Source organism: Nanorana parkeri, unplaced genomic scaffold (assembly GCF_000935625.1).
Source record: "Nanorana parkeri isolate BGI_ZX_2015 unplaced genomic scaffold, ASM93562v1 scaffold1005, whole genome shotgun sequence".
NCBI lineage: Eukaryota > Metazoa > Chordata > Amphibia > Anura > Dicroglossidae > Nanorana > Nanorana parkeri.
In genome coordinates this window covers 525,581-547,612 of record NW_017307273.1, presented here as the reverse complement: position 1 = coordinate 547,612, position 22,032 = coordinate 525,581, and the positions used below count along the sequence as shown (strand labels likewise).

General features: G+C 38.6%; 1 protein-coding gene across 1 annotated transcript in view; it reads left to right on the top strand.

Moving 5' to 3' along the window:
- Positions 1–22,032, top strand: part of MYPN (myopalladin) — a 95,175-nt gene that overhangs the window by 53,236 nt on the left and 19,907 nt on the right. Inside the window, exons 3-10 of the mRNA XM_018567084.1 lie at positions 6,441–6,616; positions 8,140–8,191; positions 10,658–10,779; positions 11,630–11,697; positions 13,056–13,197; positions 16,020–16,043; positions 18,050–18,166; positions 21,310–21,634. Of these exons, the coding sequence (XP_018422586.1) occupies positions 6,441–6,616; positions 8,140–8,191; positions 10,658–10,779; positions 11,630–11,697; positions 13,056–13,197; positions 16,020–16,043; positions 18,050–18,166; positions 21,310–21,634 (1,026 nt within the window). The remainder of the gene's footprint in view (positions 1–6,440; positions 6,617–8,139; positions 8,192–10,657; positions 10,780–11,629; positions 11,698–13,055; positions 13,198–16,019; positions 16,044–18,049; positions 18,167–21,309; positions 21,635–22,032) is intronic.

Below are 22,032 nucleotides of genomic sequence, written 5' to 3'. Positions count from 1 at the left end.
GTGATCCGTCCTCCTTTCTCAAAAGATCTGGTCTGCTTTTTTCCTCCCTCTGGCAGGCTCCCTCACCTCTCGCTGGGGACGGAAACCTATTAAGATCTCCCAGGGGGAAAAAAGACGAAGAAAAGGCGGCGAAATCCTCTATGTGCAGTAATTTAAAAAAGATTTATTTCTCTCCAGACATAATTGTTGGGATCCGCTTCAGCTGTGGCGTCTCAGTATACCGCGAGCAGTAGCCCGCGGTATACTGTGGCGTCTCAGTATACCGCGAGCTGTAGCTCGCGGTATACTGAGCTTAGGGTGATGGGAGGACGCTAGTTTGTGTTCTCGAGTTACCCTATGGAGAACTATGGGGAAAAGCCTTAACCCCATAGTTCTCCTTTAAATACATGATATTTTTTTACAGTTGTGCAAAAACCCCTGGACCACTGAAATAATCATATCTTCATATGAGTAAACACAATGTTATATTGCCATAACTACTGAAGACATTGGGGTTGCTATACTAAAGGGAAATAGGCTGTTCTCTTTGCAAGGGAATATTCTCTTAGCTTAGTTAATGTGGTGAAAATTCACTTTGCAGAGAATACCCAATTACATGCAAAGGAAATAAAAAAAACATGCACATGATTGGATGATGGCAGTCAGCAGAGCATTGTCTTATTCACTATGATAAAGGGGAAATTCCACTGCAAAGTAAAAACAATTTTGCAAAGTAAACAACCTATTTGTCTTTAGTAAATCAACTTCATTCCCCATTGTTTGAATATTTTAAGTCATTGTATGTAAACCTGTAGTATACTTACACCTGGGAAAAAAAAGAGTAATGGGAGTCAGGTTTGCCAATCAATGAAACAGGTATGGGTCCAACCTGCTCTCCTGTATTCTGTGGGTATAATGTATGGGGCTGCTTTGTTTTGCTCATGACCTGCACAGCTCCCATTTGTTGAGGAGTTAAATAATTCCAGGATGCACCAGAAAATTCTGAAAGATGTTGGGGCATCTGCCTGTGACCTAAAGTTCTAAAGAAGAAGCTGGGTCATGCAACATGACATGACAGTTACCCAAAACACAGAACGATATAAAAAATTAGTTAAACAAAATATAATTCATATTTAAGAATGGTTAAACCTGATCTCATTCCCATGGAAATATTGTGGTGTAGTCTGTAGCCTTCCAATTAAATAAAATAAGCAGGAAATCACCAGCACTCAGTAATGAAGATAAATATGTCCCTTTTATTGGACAATAAGCGTCACAGACATCCCAAAAAACGTTTTTTGGGATGTCTGTGACGCTTATTGTCCAATAAAAGGGACATATTTATCTTTATTACTGAGTGCTGGTGATTTCCTGCATCTTCTGTGTCTGCACGGCGCTATCCGTGGTAATACATCACTGCGAGCACCACCTTTTCTCATTTGGCCGGGACTTCTGTGAGGAGTGCGGAGGGTCTCTCCATCGACTTACTTCCAATTAAATAATACATCCCGAACATATACATGAATTCATAAAGTTCTAAATGAATGGGGTTAAAGTGGACCTTTACAACCTTTGATTAAAAATATTTTTAGCATTCAGCTCTGCATGTTGATATGAAACCATCTTACATTTACTAGTTAAACAAACATATTTTTCTTTTACATAAAATTATTGTTTTTCCACTTCCTGGTCCTCTTGGGCACAGATTATGTAATGTGCCCAAGCGCTGCATCCTGGGAAGGTTACAGCAGCAGCGCATTGCTGGGAAATCCCATCTGTAATCTCACCAGATCTCAGGGAAAGGCATTTTGCTCCCGTGAGATGATGTGCCAGAGTTCCAGGAAGTTAAGGGATATGAATTCATCTGTGCTTAGTAAAAATGCCCACTGACAAAAGAATGAGAAGGAAAAGAAAAATGAGGTATGCAAAGAATAAAAAGCCGGCAATTATCTATAAGTTTGTAGATTGTCATTACTAAATATTTCTAAAGGTGTATTTGTTGTTATTTTGAAGATATGGGTAAAGTTCCTCGTTAATACGTTCAATTGCTGTGCAGTTGTCATCAGCAGCTTCAGAAAGCATTCTGTTATGGCTATTGCCAATAAAGGATGAGTGATGAAATATACAGTGTATGTATTCATTTAACCTGTAAACGTATGACCTTGATTGTTTTAAATATCTATTTAATACCTATATAGCTATGTAAAAAGACTGATTGTTTTTACTTGAATTAAGATCAGTTTACAATCCATTGTTGCATATTGAGACGAGAACGTTAGCCAGTCATTCTGAACTGAATTTATATAATTTTTTTGAACATAATTGTATTTGTGATTTACTAAGACCGATGCTTTCGGACAGCTGCTCCTGCTGGTGAATCTTCAGGCTCCAGGCCCTGAAAGTCAAATGACTGGCGCTGCTGATAAAAAAATTGAGATCTATCCAAGAAACACTTGAACTTTAGATATGAAACCTCCTCAGCTAGCAGAATAACAGAGGACACATGCAATATAAGTTAGGCTTTTATGGAGCAAAAGAATTGTATTGCAGTGTTGTATATTAAGGTTGTGTAAAGATATTACGGCTATGTAGGAAAATCCATGGTTACCAAATGTTTCTCAAGCTGGTCCTCAGGGACCTCAGCTCAATTTCTTAAGCTGCTTTCACAGTATCACAGGTAAAATAATAAGTCTGTTTTTTTAAGAATGTTTTAAAATAACTCACCTGTGCAACTACACAGAAAGGGGAAAACATGGATTGTAGCTGGGATATACACACTATATAGTCTGCATTATCATTAATTCTGATGGGCCCCCAAAGCGTATATCATGGTGGTCTGTTCCTATCCATTTTTCTTCATACTGTAATTTGTATTAGGGGTCGATTGATATAATTTTTTCAGAACCGAAACCAATACCGATTATGGGCCACCTTTTAGGCTGATAACAGATATCAGGTGCTGATATTCTGTTTATACTTCCACCGCTCCAAGCTTGCTCCTGTGATGGACTACAACCTCAATACAAACTAGTAGTCCATCACTGGAGCCATTTTTAAACTTTATTTTATAGTTTATCCGATTAACCGATTAATCGAACTTAATAATCGGCTAACTAATCGATTTTGAAAATAATCGTTAGCTGCAGCTCTACATCTGACTAGGGAAACTTGTGTCAGCGGGTGAACATATAGTCCGGTCACCAGATTATGAGGTCTATTCACTGAAGGGTGAAGAGTTTAGAGAAGGCAAGAGAAGTGAACAATCTAGGCCAAAAAAGATGATTTGGAGAAATTCTCCAATTCAGCTCACTTTCGAGTTCAGCTATTTTGCCCTAGATCGTTCACTTTTCCTGCCTTCTCCAAACTCTTCACCCTTTTGTGAATAGACCCCTATGTGTTCATCTGCTGGTGGCAAGATTCCACAGCCTGCAACTGCATGTAAACAGCAAGCAGTGGGCAGGAGCAAATTGCAATAGTCAATAACAGGCTTGCTAGTGCACCCACTCACTGCCTGCTGTCAATCAGCAGAGTAGTGTACCTGAGAGAAAAGTTATCTCTCAGGTCTACCCCTCTGCTCAGTGGGCAGGTACAATTGCTCCTACCCACTGCCTGCTGTTTACATTCAGCTGCCAGATGCTGTATCTAGCAGATGAATGGGGTTGTGTGGGTGGGAGGCACACTGGAGGCACTGGATGTGGGGGCACAATGGAAGCACTGGATGTGGGGGCACACTGGAACCACTGGAAGGTTGTGGGGGGGGGCATACTGGAGGCACTGGATGTGTGGGGGGACACTGAAGGTACTGGTTGCGGGGGGCACACCGGAGGCACTGGTTGCTGCTGCAGCAGCTGGGCACCTGACGGTGGGGCTCCCTTTCACTGTCAGCACTTGGTAATATTGGTAAATTTGAGACCAATTCCGATTTCTTAAAAATGTGTGAATATCGGCCATAATAATCGGTAGATCCGATAATCAGTCGACCCCAATTTGTGTTTTTCATGATTACTGTGAATTTTACTAAAAATGTTACCATTGATTTCCATCATTGTTACAAAAAAATAAACATTAAACAAAGAATATGAATTGGAGACAGGATTACATGCAATAACCTGATATTTTTTAAAAGGCCATAAAAACTTATGGAGAAGTTAGAGTGCATCTATATTCTGGTAAATTTACAACAAATTGAAGGTTAAAGAATATTTGTTTTTAGGCCTTTTTCAGTAATATAGCAACAAGAAATGAGAAGGTCAAAAGAAAAGGTCAAAAAAGGTCATAACAAAGTTATTAAATATAACCTGGTAACACGGACTGCTGTTTCCAGGTCACATTGTATAGGCATGATGTTTCAGCTTTATTGCAAAGTTCAATACTCCACCTAACAAAAGCAGTGTGGTATTCCCTCCATCCCAAAGGACTTTAAAATGAAAAGGTGGGGCTCCAATATATTCTCCAAGTTTCTTAGCTCTGAGAACATGACTGTTCCAAGACCCTCTCATGTATGCCATATGGTCAAAGGATTTAAGAGGATCTACTGTCATTATTTCTGTAACAGTAGGTAGAGATCATGGGTCCCTAGAAGATGGAGACTATAAACATTTTATTATACCCTTGCCATTAAAGTCCTGTCAGCACAGGATGCTTCTGCAAGATTCAAAGTTTTGTGAGCAACTGCATACTTAAATTTAATGTTTATTATTTATTATTGGTATTTATATAGCGCCGACAATTTACACAGCACTTTACACAGTGCACATTCACATTAATGCTTCCAGCTGCAAAGAACAAAATGTCCTCCATACAGATAATAGATTTCTCTGTGGAGGTCAATCACACAGAGAACTCTTAGTACTATTGACACTAATACAATTAGTATGACACAAACTTAGCTTTATACAAACAGTTTTTTGGCATATATTCAACGCAGCTTTTATGTGGTGTTTGCAACTGCTTTATTATCGTTAATATTGTTATAAAGTAATCTAATTCCTTACTTTAGACTATTGGCTTCAGCTATGGCTGGTGTTGGAAGAGTATTTTGAGATGTTATTTGAAGACTCTCCATGCTTTTCATATTTGAATTAGTATCTAATTACGGTACAGTTTGATTTATTTGTGTTCAGCCTCTTGTTGATGCAGCAGTCTGTCACATTGCAGTTATTTAAGCTCACTTATCACTATAATTACTATCATGTCATAGACACTTGCTGTGCTGGTGTTTGCTGGTATTCAAAGATCTGTAACCTGTCCGCACCAAAGACAAACTTTCTTCTGGGGTTCATACGGTGTTGATGGTGTAGACTCTGGGTAGTCAAGCTGGGACAGCCATGTTGCTGAGTTGCAGCATCTTATTCTAACTGTGGCTGGTAGAACCTTCTGTGACCTGTGGTGAGCAACATGCACAGGAACTTGACTGTCCCTGCTTGACCACCCAGAGCCTTCATGAAGAAAGCAACAATAGATAGATCTGTTGTAACATAATGGAAAATGTTGGTTTTAAATGGTTTCAACTGAAATATGTATTGGGCGGGTTAAGGTGTCAGAGGAAAAGCTTCCACGGAGCCAGTTAGTTCATCTGCTGACAAGAAGAATGCTTATAGGAAGAGAAAGCAGATTGACAGACAGATTAGCTCATCTCTGAGATGCTTCTCCTGTCCATAAAAAGGTTGGGGTAGGTCCAGGATGACCTGGGTTCAGAAGAAGTGGGTTGAATGTTGCTGGACATCAGGCTAAGGACATCTAGCCACAGAAAAAAAGTACTGTGGGGGAAATCTCTGGATTGAAGGTGATTTTTTCAGCAACAGCTGGCTTTGTTATTTTATCTTTGAATGAAGGGGCTATTGATCTCTACAGTATCTTGTTATTTTTGCTAAGCACTATTTGCTTCTAAATTGCCACATAATATAGTCCGTTGTAGGTAGAAATGGGTACATGTTATATTAAGTGATTGCAAGGCAGGACATAAAATCAATGTTCTTCTTTTCATTAATGAGACCCTTTGCTTTGCCTTTGCAGGGCAAATTAAGGCACTTAAATCCCCCCTCCCCCAACAGCACATAGCACATATTTATATTTTAGATAGATAGATCAACTGTGGTTTTTAAACTGGGCCAATAGTGGGATTATCTGTAATGGTCCTTCATAGTAAATTTTTAAAACCTCATATATCCCTCAAGTGGATATTTCACATTAGGGTGACTGTGAGAAAAGGCAAAAGGTTCTCCCTCACTTTTTGTCCCCTGGGGCAGGCTTTGATTTACAATCAGAAACTGGGTCACCCAATGTCTTTTTCTGTATCTTGGAATTTTCAGCAGGGATGCTTCCCCAGGATCTGCCTTGGTTCCTGCTCACCTTGCCGTTTTGGGTGGACTGCCCCATTCATTTCTTTTTCTTGATGATGGCTGTTAATTGTTGCTTTTTGTAAACGTGGAAACACTGCATTACTTGTTTCCCTTTTGCAGATGGTACTGTGAAGGGAAGGAACTTGAAAACTCTCCATATATCCTAATACAGAAAAACGGGGATCTGAATACTTTAGTTATTACTGAGGCCTTTGAAGAGGACACTGGACGTTACTCTTGTTTTGCATCAAATATTTATGGAACAGATTCAACGTCTGCAGAGATTTATGTAGAAGGTAACCTATTGAAACATGAATCATTCTACTTGTAGAAGTTCTAGCATTATTGCTGCTGTATTAGACATGACACTACATAATTCCATACTCATTTTCTAGAACAGGTTAAATATAGACAAAGGGGGAAACATGATTCAGATGTATACAAATAGCAGACAAGGTTGACCAGGCAAACCAGTGATGCAATTCCCCATCTGATCTCAGATTTCACTTTCCATACAATAGTTTCACAAAGATCCAATGCACATTGTATAAATACTCTCTGCATAGTCTGTGTGCCTCTTCATGCCAATAATTTCAAATGCTTTAAATCATGGAAACAGAGTGTGAAAGAGCTAACCAACAGCTTTGAAACATATAAGGATAATAGGAGTTGCTACCGCTTACTTAATTTTAAAGGTGCAGACTCTGGATGTTATCTTAATACCTAATAAGTCACTGACCTGAAACAAGTCTTCAGCCAGTGAAGTCTGAAGAGTTTAAACTCCTGTTTTTCATACTTGTTCCAATTACCATTCACTCACTAAATTGCAAACCCTGGATTAGGATGACAGGCTTACTGCAAACGGGTTTCCTTCAGAGTAAATCCATCCCTGACTACTCGTAATGGAACTATACCACCCTGTTACTTCTTGAACTTACCTCCATCTGGTCCTAATGCCACTAATGTGTCCTGTAGTGATGTAGGGGCCAACAGGAGCAATCACAGCATGTGTCAGGGCCCCCGGGTTTTCAACACACCCAGAAGTGTTGGATGCCAGCAGTTGCTGGAGATCTGCATTGCAGTGAAGTTTTAGGACACTGCCCATTGGAAAGGTAAGTATTTATCTTCTACTTTTACAGGGTGGTTATATGAGCAGTTCATGGCAGTCACTTTAATGAAAATATTTCTACTTAATATCTAAAGCATAAGGTGTATAGGCTTACCTGGAATATCTGCATATTAGTAGTATGTGTGATAAGGCTTTCAAAAGGACAAAAAGGGAAGAGGTTCAAAGAGGTCTCTGTGACTGTTCCCCATGAACATGCCACACATTTTTTCACTTCAAACATGAACATTTGAAAGTAAACCTTTTATTGCCCAGGCCTGCAAACATAATCATACCTTCATAAACCTCTCCATCTGCATCCCTTCTTTCCCCAAAATGAGCAGCCTAAACAGCATTATTACTGATATTCAAATGTTGGCTTTTTCTAAAAAGTCATCAGCTAAGCCCTCATCTTTATCTACATATTCCTGCTGTAGAGCAAAGTTTATGTCCAATGATTATGTACCAGTAAATTGTGTATACGCTGAATAGTTCATATACAGTATGATGGCTTGTGTAATCTTTGGCAAAGTAAATGATTGCTTTAAACTGCTTGCTTTATTCTTCAAACTCAACACAATTTTTTATCTCTAGATAGGGATAAAAGAGAATCTCCTAGATAATAGCTAATTGTACATGACTTGCACAGTATTTTGATGACTGGGTGCTTATGTACCATATGCAAATGTGACATAATTCTTCTTTTTTCTTTAGGAGCGTCATCCTCTGATTCTGAAGGTGACACAAACAAGACTGACATAGATCAGTACGTATGTGGTGTTCAGTTATTTCTTATTATATTTTATTTTTGAAAAAGGAATCCTGTACCTAGAGAAATGTAGAGTATTTTTTTTAGAAAGAGGGGTCAGCAGTAGCAGAGTCCAAATTGACTCAGTACAGGTTTCCTTCAAGTCTGGTATGTATTTGGTACAAATACATTTTCTTTACACTTGCTTCTTACAGTAGAGGATAGATATTTGGGATATCAGGTGTAGTTTGGACAGAAGATAAATGTACACAGTAGGTTGAGCAGATAACTCCATTAATCAGAAACTTATATGATTTACATGTTCCATGGCCAGCTGTTATTATCAGATGTCCGCACGTCACTGTGTTATGTCTCCAGAATGAGACCTTTTCAAGTCATAATAGGATCTCTCCAAATCAGCAGCTCAAGAGGTTGACATCTCCCAGTCAGCAGCTCCAGAATGGGATCTCTCCCAGACAACAGTTCCAGAACGGGATCTCTGCCAATCAGCAGCACCACAATGGCTCAGTCAGAAGCTTCAAAATGGATTCCCACCCAGTCAGCAGCTTCAGAATTAGACATTTTCACATCAACAGCTCCAGAACAGTTAAAAATACCTAATTGAATACTATACATAACCTAATAGTTGCAAGCTATGTAGGTGATTTTAGCTGCACTTGAGTACAACTATTAGGTTGTGTCGTTTAGTACATAGTTTAGTAAATAATGATATTGAACACTCCTGAGCATCGACAAAGAATTTCCGGCATGCTCAGAATTCGTTGTGTAAGCGAGCCATGGTTATTCCCCTTTCTGTTAAGAAAACAGATTAAAACTTTTGCCAAACATTCTACATCTCTACACCAATGAACTGCGATAGTCATATAACTATGCAATGTAGATGTTGACTATGGGGTGCCAAGTACATTTGAGCATCCAAAACATTTGTTAATGCAGACAAAGATTTTCCAACATGCTCAAACAAGCGCTGATCCCTTTTCAGTGGATCAAAGGAAACTTTTAACACACAGGTTATCCAAGTCGACAAGAACACTGTGGTGGGTTCTGGCACTACAACAGTGCAAGTGATAGGCACATATCTTACTACCTATCAATTTCAGTGAGACATGTATATGTCTAGAGCCAACCTCTAAGAGGACTACATATCAGTACTGGAATATGCACCCTTATAGCCAGAATAAATTAGGTTCATCATTTTATTACTTCCAATATTCTCTTACATATGGCACATGTTACTTGCATTTAAACTGACTTGTTTCCTATTTTGTTAGGTTGAATTATTAAATACATTCATTTATATTTTGCTTGACCTAAATGCATACATTTGTCTTTACTTATTCAGATTATCATGCAATTTTCATTGTATATCTTATTATATTTAAGTATAACTAAATACATTTTAATGTTGGTAAATACTGTTTTCATTCAGATTTCAGATAGTAAAAAAATGTTAATTTACTTTTTTTTAATTAAAACTGCTCAAGTATAAACATACTTATTCATATACATTTACTATGTATTTTTAACGATGAACAGCCCTACCCATGTTCTGATTTAATTCTGTGGTTATTTCAGAGGTTGTAATTTTGTGACTTTGCACCTTTTCTGTTAAGTCTCCATTTTTCCTTGTTGGTGTCCTATTACTGTTCCTTTTTGCCATTGTAGTTTGTCTATATATGGTATATACTATTATTATTTTTCAGACTTTCCATTCACACATTAAATCATTTTTCAGAATTTTTTTTTATCGATGTACTTGCAATTTATACGCAGACTGTGTAACTGGTAGACATGTGCACTGGCAAAAAATTAGTTTTGATCCGGATTTTGTGTTATTTAGTTTTTCAGGATTCGGGTGTGAGAAGTCAATTCAGATTCGGAATTCGGATGAAATTCGTTAGCGGTAGTTCGTTCAAACGGTCGTTTCGTTTCGTTCATTCGTTCGTTCGTTGCAGCAAAGTGACATTTGAGGGGGGAAAAATGTTTTGCTCCTCCTCTAATGTCACTTTGCTGCAACGAACGAAAGAAACGAATAAGAAACTAAAACGAAACGATTGTTCGAAAGAACTACCGCTAATGAATTTCGGAAACGGAAATGCGGATTCGTTTGCATTCGTTATATCTGTAATTGGGAATTCGGATACATCCGAATGTCCGAATTTCCGAAAATTCGTTTGAATTTCGTTTCGGAACGAAACGAATTGCACATGTCTATTAACTGGCCATATTGGAATTCTGGAATTTTTGTAGATTAGCACACTACATTTATAGCTGATACATATTGCTAAATTGGCAGTCACTCTAATATGGTTCATAGTTAAAGCTGTGATTATAATTGTAATTTCCTTGCTTTAATTTTAAGCTATTTTTTGTTATTTTATCTGTTTTTGTCTTTTTGTTAGCGAATGTTAACCCAAAATATTCAGATAAATGAATCACTGACTTTGCTGTATTGTTGTGAAGGTCACAGGCTGAACATCTGTCATTAGCTACTCCGGAGATGCCAAAGGAAGTTGTTCGCCAGGAGATAAATGTTCCTATCACAGTTGTACAGAATGTGCAACCAGCAATAACGCAGCAGGTAAATTATATGTAATATGTTCACATATAGCATATAATGAGACAGATATTTTATATCCTAGAATAAATGAATACATAAGTAGGTGTAACTTTCTGTGAAACGGACATGTCAAAGTGATTAGTAAATACTCCTTTATAGGAAGTTAGAGGTACATGCAAATCTCAACCTTTGCTCTAAAATGTAAGCCTTGCAAAATCCCTTTCAGCCTCTCAAGCCACCTGTCATTCAATCGATCAGTAGGAAAGCTCAGTAGGCTGGTATAGTCTCAGACTTAGCACAATACATCCCTTTTCTTTTCTTTGTTGAAGATTAGAACTAGTTCAAGTCAGTCTAGATTTCTAATCATGCAGGTCATGTGGTTATCATTTGATATTGAAAATAAAATAATTCAGCCTGTTTTAGATTTAGACATAGGCATATTAATCTTCCACTGGATTAAAACTGCATTTTCCATCTTATCTTTTCACCTAACCGAAACCTAAATGAAATGATAAATGGCCATGGGGATCATATTCCTGAAATACTTTGCCGGATTATCATCAAATTAGGTCCAGTACCTAATGTGCTCAATAATGACCCATGTATAGAATTTCTTAGATCGTGTTAGCAAACCAGTTAGTTTTTTAAACCAGTTCTAAAGCCGTCTTCTTTTAGCTTTGGGTTGAGTAGGGAATAGTTAAAACTTATTTTGCTCTTTGTGTCCCATTGGGTAGATATTTAGTCTTGAAGATAATGGTCACCAAACAATAAAAGTTGGGGAATTTCCTCAGCAGGGACACAGTTAACCCATATATTTTGGGAGATGCAATTGTTAATGTTTATTGATTTTCCTTTCTGAATTATCAATATTTCACAGGGCCCGAATACATACCTACAAGGACTAGATGGAAGACCATTAATGGCTGCTCCAGTTTTCACCAAGGTAAATTATGTTAATATATTGTAATGAGGCAAAAAATATAGGTAATTACATTGCACAAACAAAACATTAATATTTAAAATATTTTGAGAGTTATTCCATCCATGGAGACTGGAATACTACAGATAGTAAGTAATTCATCTTGTCTAATTATAATGAATGTGCTGCGCTTCATCTAGAACAATACATAAACAAATCTCTATAATAAATATGTGCTTAAATAATACATGCAATCAAAAAAGTGTTCACAATGAATCTTCTTGTAAATAATAGTCCTCTGGAAAGTCCAATCATATATTCCGTGTTCAAATATACACAAATGTGGAATCACACGTATATAGTGCTCAAGATTTGTCCCAAGTGCACCACGCTCTTTATCCTTCCACTGTGAAAGTTCTTTGTACAAAGTCCATACGTCAACTCCAATTATCACCCAGGTGCTCCCCCTCTCAGTGGCCGCTCACCTTATAAATAGACCTGAACAGGTCTAGAATCGCTTTAATGGGTCTCCAATCGATCTTATTCAAAGGCCATCTCTCCACAATCGTTGCACAGAAAATTACGTCAGTGTGTCATCACGACCATATCCAATCAAACATAAAAACAGCCCATAGCGTAAAACCGCAAAATTAAAAAACCTCCTTTATTTAAAAAAACTACTCACATGAGGAAAGTAGACATAAAACTTCAAATAAAATGTATGCTCGACAACTCTCTCTCCGTGTCACAGTGTTCTCTGGGTGCAAAGACAGATCAAACAGGAGCTGTGCTGCCGACCATGCAATCTCCAATCCACGTCTGCGAGACTCCGCCCTGGACATGAAGTGAACACTTTTTTGATTGCATGTTTTATTTAAGCACATATTTATTATAGAGATTTGTTTATGTATTGTTCTAGATGAAGCTCAGCACATTCATTATAATTTTATATATTCAGAGGGTAACACTTCTTATAGTGCTTGCAGCTACACAGGGTTTGGCGCAAGGTGCTATTTGTCACTTGAATTCATCTTGTCTAGTTGCATAGTTGGTGGCTTTTAAGATTTTACATTTCTATATTCTTTGTATACGCTACACACTTGAACGTGAGAACAATTCTCATGAATAAGTCCTAAAGTTTCCATTCTAAAGAGCACAAAGGATCTACCTGTTTCCACAGTTAAACAGAAGATGAGAATAGATGTATTTAACCCTTTTCTAGACATTTAATCATCTTTCCTCAGTATTTTCATTTAGAAATGAATGCCGAGTTCCAGCTCAATTGTCTTTATTATATGTTTTGTGTTACTAAAAGTAATTTAACTCCCTACACATGGTCCTATATTTGTTTTTCCGTTTGTTTCATCTGTTCTATTTAATAGACATTGCAGGATATAACTGCCTCTGAGGGTCAGTTAGTTGTGTTTGAAAGCAGAGTGAAGGGATCTCCATCCCCGAAAGTCGAATGGTACAGGGAAGGAACTCTGATTGAAGATTCTCCGGATTTTCGAATTTTACAGAAAAGTATGTTATTCAAAGCACTGTCCTATTTTCTATTACTATTTTTTCTATTACTCCCAACTACTTCTAGTTGTTTTGCATAAGATATTTTGTGACATCGTGTTTTCCTTATGTATAGGGAATTTAGACTGAGGATATCATTAGTAGCTTTGAGACTTTAATTATAGACAAGGTGCAAAAACTAATCATGTGTCAGCCTACATTAGCATGACTACACTCATCGTTTACAATCTGATTTGTAACTGGTTGATGTGGTATAAACTACATTATTATTTTCAGTGTTATGAAATAAGCAGAATAATGTAAATTTGACACCCAAATAACTGTAAGGCAATCTATCCACAGACATATTTTAAGGCCAAATGGACACCACTCCAAATTATTGAGTTCAGGTGCACAAAACTAGGTCCATAACTTCATGGTTTGATGTGTTTGGTGTGGAGGAACTGCAATGGCCAATACAGAGCACTGACCACAACCCTCTTGAACACCCCTTGGATGAATTGGAACACCGATTAAAAAAAAAAAATTGTGTCGTCGTCTCCCCCCTTATACAGCAATGCAAAATAATATAAAGCTACATACTCTGTACTGCTCCAGATTTGCTGCCTGATGTCCGGAGTGTCTCAGGAGGGCTGTGCAGGCTCTCAGGTGGTCAGTATGCGCTCTCTGGTGGTCAGTGGAGGCTCCCCGTGGTTAGTGCGGGCTCCCTGTGGTCAGTGGGGGGCCACTGTGGTCAGAGGGGGCCCACTGTGGTCAATGTGGCCACTGCAACTCTAGTAGTTCTGGTATTAGTATAAACCACTGTGGGAGGAAGCTGTAGTGTGTTGGCCTGCTGCATGCTGGAAGCTGTAGTCCCAGGAGCCAATGTCAGTGCTTTGCAGGCCAATGTCAGTGGGGAATAGGTTAATGGGCCAGTGCCCCCTGTCAGTGCCCCCCATGTGGCGGAACTACTGGAGTTACAGCTGTGACCGGGCCCTGGCGTTCCACCACTTGGGGCAGGAGGAAGAGGGCTCGGCAGGAGGAAGAGGGCCCCATTAACCAACAAGGCTCTGACATCCAGCAGGCTGAGGCTCCACAGCTCCCTCTCACAGGGGCATATTATAAGGGTGTAGGTGGGGTAGTTTGCAGGGGGGGTATCACGGGGGGGTCAGGAACATCATCAATTAGAGATGTTTTATAAAACAGTTTTATCTCTATTATTTAAATTATAGCTAAAAAAAAAGTATGTGGGGGGATGCTCAATGGGGACAGTAAAGACTTCATACTGACCCCATTAAGCATCCCTCACAATTTTTTTTTTTAACCATAATTTAAATAATAGAGATAAAACATACTATAGAGGCCGAGGCACACAGTTGTCACACACAGCAGATATAGACTGTACTGTATCATACAGTACAGAACAAGATGGAGAAGAAGGGGAGTGAAAAAATACTGTCATACCCAGTGTCACAGTACCTGCTGGCTGCAGCTGTCCTGGAGCTCTCCTCTCTGATGCGGTCCACAGTTCTCTGTCGGATCCCCGCCAGGAAGCCTCCTCTATCATCGCCAGGCTGGACTGCACGGACCTCCAGTCAGAAGTTCCCTCAGTGACTGAGGCTTAGTCACCTTACCTCACTTCCACCCCACTGGCCACATGTTCCTTGCTGCGCTGTGCCGCTGCCTGCTGGAAAATGTAGTTTGCAGCTCTCTAAACAAAGACAGGTGTCTGCTGATTATATGACACGGGCGGCGGGCGGGAGCTCCGTGCAGTGGGTAGTCCCCGTCGGGTACTCTTGTTGCTCTCTGGGCCGCCCCCCACCCCCAAATGACGGAATACCAGGGCCCTTGCTGCGCCCCCTCCCAGCCTGCACCCGAGGTGAGTGCCTCACTCGCCTCGCCCTTCCTACGGCCCTGCCTTGTCCAACATCAGTAACTGACCTCACAATCTTGTTTTTGGCTGAATTGGCACAAATTCAATATCAATGCCCATGGTGTTGGAATTGAACATCCAACAAGCTCATATAGGTTGGATGGCCAGGTATTCACAACCTTTTTGCCATTTAGTGTAAGATAGTTGTCTGAGTTAAAATTAATTTTGTCTAAGATTGATCGTATAGTTGAGCTTTTTATATAGACAACCTTAGCCTGAAAAATCAATCCATAGAGGTAAAATTTTACATTTGTTTTCAGATAAACAGTCATTTTATAGTTAGTTGAATGATTATTACCCAGAACTGTTGCATGTGTATAATTGTGAAAACACTCCTTTTGCGGTATAGAAAATGATTACTGTTTATAGAATGATTATTATGTACAAAAGATTGTTCATTTATATGATGTTATATTGTTTGTCAGAGGTATCGTCTTATTGTCATATGTTTTTGGGTAGCCCATGATTCCTAAATAACTTAGTATTGATTGCTACCCAGCATAAAAACAAGCCTTGGTATTGCTATTGCTAATTCCGTGCACTTCAAGACAATTATATATTATATTATATATTGTATGCGGTTCAGTTTTGGTCACCAATCCACAGAAAGAATGTCCTGGAGCTGGAGAGAGTCCTGAGAAGGGCAACTAAACTAATTAAGGTGACGGAGGACCAAAGCTATGAGATAAGGTTTGCTAAATTTAGACTTGTTCACGCCTGAAGTGAGGCGATGTGATTTTAATGTACAAAATGTATGGTGGTGATGGCAAGATCAGCAGTAAACTTTTTACAGTAAACTCCATAACATGTACTAGAGGACATCACCTAAAATTGGTAGAGAAACTATGTAACTATGTAATTATGTTTGAAACAAGTTAATAATACATTTTTTTCTATTGACCCTTTCTAGAGCCTCGATCTATGGCGGAACCAGGTAATAATTTAAACCTTGAATGCAATCCCTTATCCTTGTTCATTACTATATTGCGATATCTATATTTGTTCATTAAAAATCTTTAAAAATGTTACATGGTACATGGTAGACATGCTGATGTTTTGTTGGTGGTTAGCTGGCTGAATACCCAGACAGTCATCTATTTATTTAAGGTGTTCACGACAACCTTTTATAATATAGATCAGCTATCTCAGTAATGTCATATTGCCCAAAGCTGATAATATCATTTTTGGTAGATGCTATAGATTTAAATGACCTGATAGTCTCTTATGATTTCTGCCTATTTGAATTTCTTTATCTATTGTACATTACGGAAAATACAACAGGAGCAGCTAGAACATGAAAGGCAGTAGGGAACACCCAAAACTCTCAGGAATACAGTAGACATGTAAGCCAGCAATTTGGTTCAGTTTGTTTTGTTTCGGATTTTTCGTTATTTCATTTTTCAGGATTCCGGTTCAAAAGTCAATTCATTTCGGGATTCAGATTCGGACCAATCCGAAATTTTTGTTAATTTCGGATGAGTTAAGTTATATTTATGAATGCATTTTCATTGCAGCAAAGTGACATTAGAAAACAATAGTGAAATTTTTCTTGTTAACTTTTGACAGTCTTCAAAAAATGCATTCAAGTACCCTAGCTATTCAAATGTATCTTATTTGTGTATCACTCGGCTGTAAATCATCAAATCATCTCTGAATTGGTGCTGACACTGTCCTTCCTTCTGGGGGGGTTTTTGTTCCCCATGGTCCCTGTGTGTGTTGTAAAGTAGTCACCACTCCAAGCTCACTCACGTGATGGACTACAATCTTACGTTTAGTTTACTAATTTGTATTGAAATTGGAGTCCATCAGGAGAGTGAGCTTGGAGCGTTGACTACTTTACAACCCACACAGGGACCATGGGGAACAAAAGTAGCCACCCTCCAGAAGAAAGGACAGTGTCAGCACCAATTCAGAGATGATTTTGAGGATCTACAGCCGAGTGATACACAAATAAGCTAAATTTTAATAGCTAGGGTACTTGAATGCATTTTTTGAAGATTTAACTCCTGAGTATAGTGTCACTTTAATAAAGCTCAAAAATATCCATAGTGGAAATGACTGTTGTGAAATTGCTGGAGGGAAAGGTAAGCTTATTAGGATTAGTGACTGCTAACTTTTTCTCTAGCACTATCCCCATAATGAAATAAGATCAGCATAGACCTTTTTAAATTGGCCTCCTTACTGTGTGCCAGTATGGAACCTATTATCTGAAATTCCTGGGAGGGGATATACAGTATTTCTAATTTGGAGTGTCAGGTCTTTTTATTTAAAACTGCCTTTTTCCTTCTGTCATCATCACTGCTGCCCCCATAAACTTAAAGGGTTATTAAACCCTACGCTTTTTTGCATATATCTACTGCTAGCAAGCAGTAGATATATGCAAAAAGTGTAAAAAAAAAAAAAAACGCTTTGAAAAGGGTTAATACTTACCTGTGTCTTCCCCGCGCGCTCCCGTCCGAAAATGTGAAAATTCTCGGGCGGCCGCAAAGCATCTTGGAGCGGGCCCATGCGCAGTTCACATTTTCGACCGGAAGACAAGGAGAGACACAAGGTAAGTATATGGACGCGTTCACCCGCATGCAGATACCGTGGGACAGGAAGTGCCAGCAAGGACAGAGGAGTCAGTGCTGGATCAGAGACCCGCAGCAGCGCTGGAGGGACAGATGAAAACGACAGGAAAGAAGAAGAAGATCGGATTAAGAAACATCATTTAAGGTAAGTGCTTTAATTAACATTGGGGGGAGGGTAAAATCTTTTTGACTTTAATGTCACTTTAACAGGGTTCCATATATTGCAGTGGAATATGCTTACTGATCATGCTTTTATTCCATTCCATTCCAATGCTTCCATTGTCTGCTAGTGTATGACTGGCTATTCACTTACTAATTAATCAAATATAGAAACTGAAAGATACAAAACTTGTTATGTTTTCTTCCACAGAAGAAATATGCACTTTAGTCATTGCAGAAGTCTTCTCTGAAGATTCTGGCATGTTTACATGTACAGCAAGCAACAAATATGGAACCACTTCAAGCACTGCTAATTTGACTGTGAAAGGTAAACATTTTATTTATAAATGAGCTTACATTAAAACTTTTGGATTACAAGGATGATAGTTTATTATAGGCTGGTTCATTAAAACTGGAAAAAATAAAATGAAAAGAAAAACTAGATTTGCTACAGGTGACCAATGAGAGGTCTTTTTTTATTTTGACCATATAATTAAAGTTAAAACTTGATTGGTTGCTTTTGGCAACAAAATGTTGTGCTAGTTCTCTTCTCTCCAGCTTCAATGAACCAGGCGCATTGTTTGCACAAAATAACTATTTTCATTCGTGTGAAAAATTTCATCAGAACATTCAATAATACTTCCAGAGATTTGACCAATGTCAAATTTTGTTTCCGTTTAACATTTGATTTTGGAATGAATAGAGTTTGCTGAATGAAGACCACATACATTGTACAAACTGCATTTGTTTGTAAAAAAAAATTCCAGCTGCCCGTTCTGTTTTTTTCATTACTACGGTTGAAAACGAACCTTGATTTGACCACATTAACTGTTAGAAAATGGAAGGAATGTTCCAAAAATGATGTTTTTGCAAAATGTACTGGTATATGACCAGCTTAAGAATGTATTTACCAGTTCAACTATTCCTCCAATTTGGATGGTGAAATGACTTTAATAACAATGCCATGTCTCAGTAGCAGAGTGTCAGAGAGCTCAGTTTAAAGGATATCTAAACCTGAGAACAATAATTTAATCTGTTTCAGTTAACTAGTCCTTAGATGTGGTTGGTCCATTAGTTTTCATTTTTCAGGCTAAAGAACATTTTCAGCGAATACAGAAAGTTTCTGTTGATCTTGCCAGAAATGCAAGGTCAACTCGAGTATAGGTTGAACTCGATGGACTTGTGTCTTTTTTCAACCTGACTAACTATGTAACTATGCAGTGTCCTTGTCACTTCCTGTGAGCTGAACTGAAAGAATAAACAATGTTTTCTTCCTTCTACTTATAACATCACCCAGCTATGTTATAGAAATAAAAAGAGGAAGACATGTTTGTAGTCCAGCCTGGGTGACAACCATAACTTCCTCCATTGATCAAGAGGAGGAGAGAGCATGCCACATAAGGAGAGGAAAGGTGTTATTTGAAGGATCACCAGGAAAAATCTAAGGGAAAAAAAAGCCCGGAAAAAAAACCGAGTGCAGCCACTACATTTAGATGTAGTAGTAAGATTGATGTTTGTGAGGGACGCAATGTTGTATTTTGGTTTTGTGCTGCCCTAGGCAAGACTAAACTTGGGCACCCCCCAATCTAAATTTGCCCCACCCCTTCCTGTTTAAGACATTTTGCATAACCTGTCAAAATTATCTTTAGCCGAATCCACCGACAACCTCAGCCTCCTTTCTCCGACACTGGCAGAAGTGATACAGCATGCACCTGTTACTATTTAAACATGCGCTCGCTGTATCCAGCTTCTGACAGTTTGCGCTATTAGCATAGCGGGGAAGCCAGCTGTGCATTTTGCTTATCCTGTCAGAAGCTGGATACAGCGAGCGCCTGTTAAAATAGTAACAGGTGCGTGCCGTATCACTTTTGCCAGCGTCGGAGAAAGGAGGCTGAGCTCGTCGGTGGATTCGGCTAACGATAATTTTTTCTTTCTCTTAATGGCAGGTGAGGCTCTACCTCACTGGTTTGGGGGGCACCCCTGCCTGAAAAGTGCCGCCTAAGGCAAATGCCTAGTTTGCCCTGCTGTAGAAATGCCTCTGGAAGGATGGGGGTTTAGATATTCTGTAAAAGTGATTAAATTATGATTATTCTTCAGTTATAATTATGAAAGTTGAATGGTCCTTTCTGAGGTCTTTCTATCCAAACACATATTTTGGTTTTGGGCAGATGCTGCTGAGCTTATTGATCAACTGCTTGCCACATGTCATTGCTGTCTCTGTTGGATTTTTGTAGTTTTCCATTAGGGAAAAGCAGCAGGTGGAGCGAGACTTGATTTGTGGAGAAATTGGGAAGCCTGCAGTGGGATCTCACAGCTGGAATCCCCAAAAAGATATAGTTCAGTCCCCCCCACCATCCAACCATAATTGAAACATCATATTTTGATAAATTAAAGATTGATAACATGTTAAATCGTATATATTTTGCTTTGATCTATTGCTGTGTCATACTCCATGCTGACTCAGGCTGTACCCAAATGCATAATTCATTATCTTGTTTGTCTTCTACACTTGGCTGGCATGCTGCTCATATATCAGTCACTATTCCTGATTACAAAACCATCTGCTGTGCAACCCCTCTTCTTGGATTCCCAGAATTTCCCTGTAATTATACCGACATTCCTGTGTATACAGCTTTCATAACATTCATTATTGTTTGCTCTCTATTCTGGTGAGCAGCATTGCCTTCCTAAAACAGAAAAGATTTAAGTCATCAATTCCATTAATATAAAAAAATAGTTTTTTGTCTCACCAGGGTATGCCCTCATATAAGGATAGTGGCTTAGCAAAGTGAGTGTTTGTTTTACAAATTGTACAGTACAGTAAGTACTTTTTGCTTTCTTAACAAGGTAAAACTGTGCTTCCTTCAAATATTCAATCATGTGCAATGGAAATAAAAAATACAGGGTTTTAGCTTGCAGATGATTGCATGATTAAAGTATAAACCACTCATCTGTGTGAGATGTAGTATCATACCTTCTGTAGTACAGAGCTTGTGGGGCAACAAAGAAAACTTTGGTGGCTATACTTTTTTTTTAAATTATTTATTTATATTTGAAATACCTGGGTTTTGTGTAATGGCTTAGCATTATTTATCCTCACTAATAGGGTACTGCATAGTGGTCTGAAGCCCTATGTGGACGGATTTGGGTTTGTGTCGATGGCATCAGTTTGACATCACTTTGGGACACTTCTGAGATCATACAAAATTCACCGACAGGTGTATTTGACTTGCCGTTGGCGTCTTCCTGACCTGCATTTTACCTGCTTTAAGTCGGTTTTGCATTCCCAAACATTTGTATGGGAATGCAAACCTGTTTGTAATGAAAAAGCCCATCGACACAGGTCCTAAAGCACATTACATAATTGAATAATGGAGATCAAAGTACCATGTTTTTGCAGAGTACTTCAATGCTTAATTTAGCTTTTTATGATGTTTTGCATGCATTTCTGATAATACATTCTTGTTACAGGTTCCACTGAAAATATCAATAAACCTCCCATAACCATTAGCACAATCAAGATTGACGCTTTTAATGTGATTGAAACCCCCCCAAAACCTAAGCTGGAGGGAGTTCTAGTGAACCACAATGAACCAAGACCAAGTTCAAAAATTGGCTTAAGAGTTCATTTCAATTTGCCAGAAGATGATAAAGCAAGTGAAAGCTCATCTGACGATGGTTTCATCACTGCAAAGAACTACGGGTTAAATAATCAGGATATGCTAAATGGTCAGTCATACTCAGCATTTGCAGCATCTTTAAAGGAGCCTCCACCAGTATTTGCTAAGCCTAAATTGTAAGTCATTTTGTGCTACATGCACCACATATGTACTGATAGTTTTAATCTGAATTACCTTACTCTATGTTGTTAGATAATGCAAGTGTTTGCATCGCATTCCAGTGAAGTGAGAGGGACATACAACTGGGAGTATTTTAATAGAGAAGAATCTGAAAGTACTTATATATCAAATACATGAAAATAGGATTGAAAACAAACTGACAGCATGTGATATTGATCCTTATACTGTCAGTGTTGGCCGTAGCAAACAACCATCTTCTCCAGTTCATATGGGTGTTGTGTTACTCTTCCAGACTCTCTTCTATAAATGGTACCCACTGTGTACAGAGGAAGATCAACACAGACAATCTTGTTTGCCACTTTATATACTTTGTGTGTGTGTGTGTATGTATATA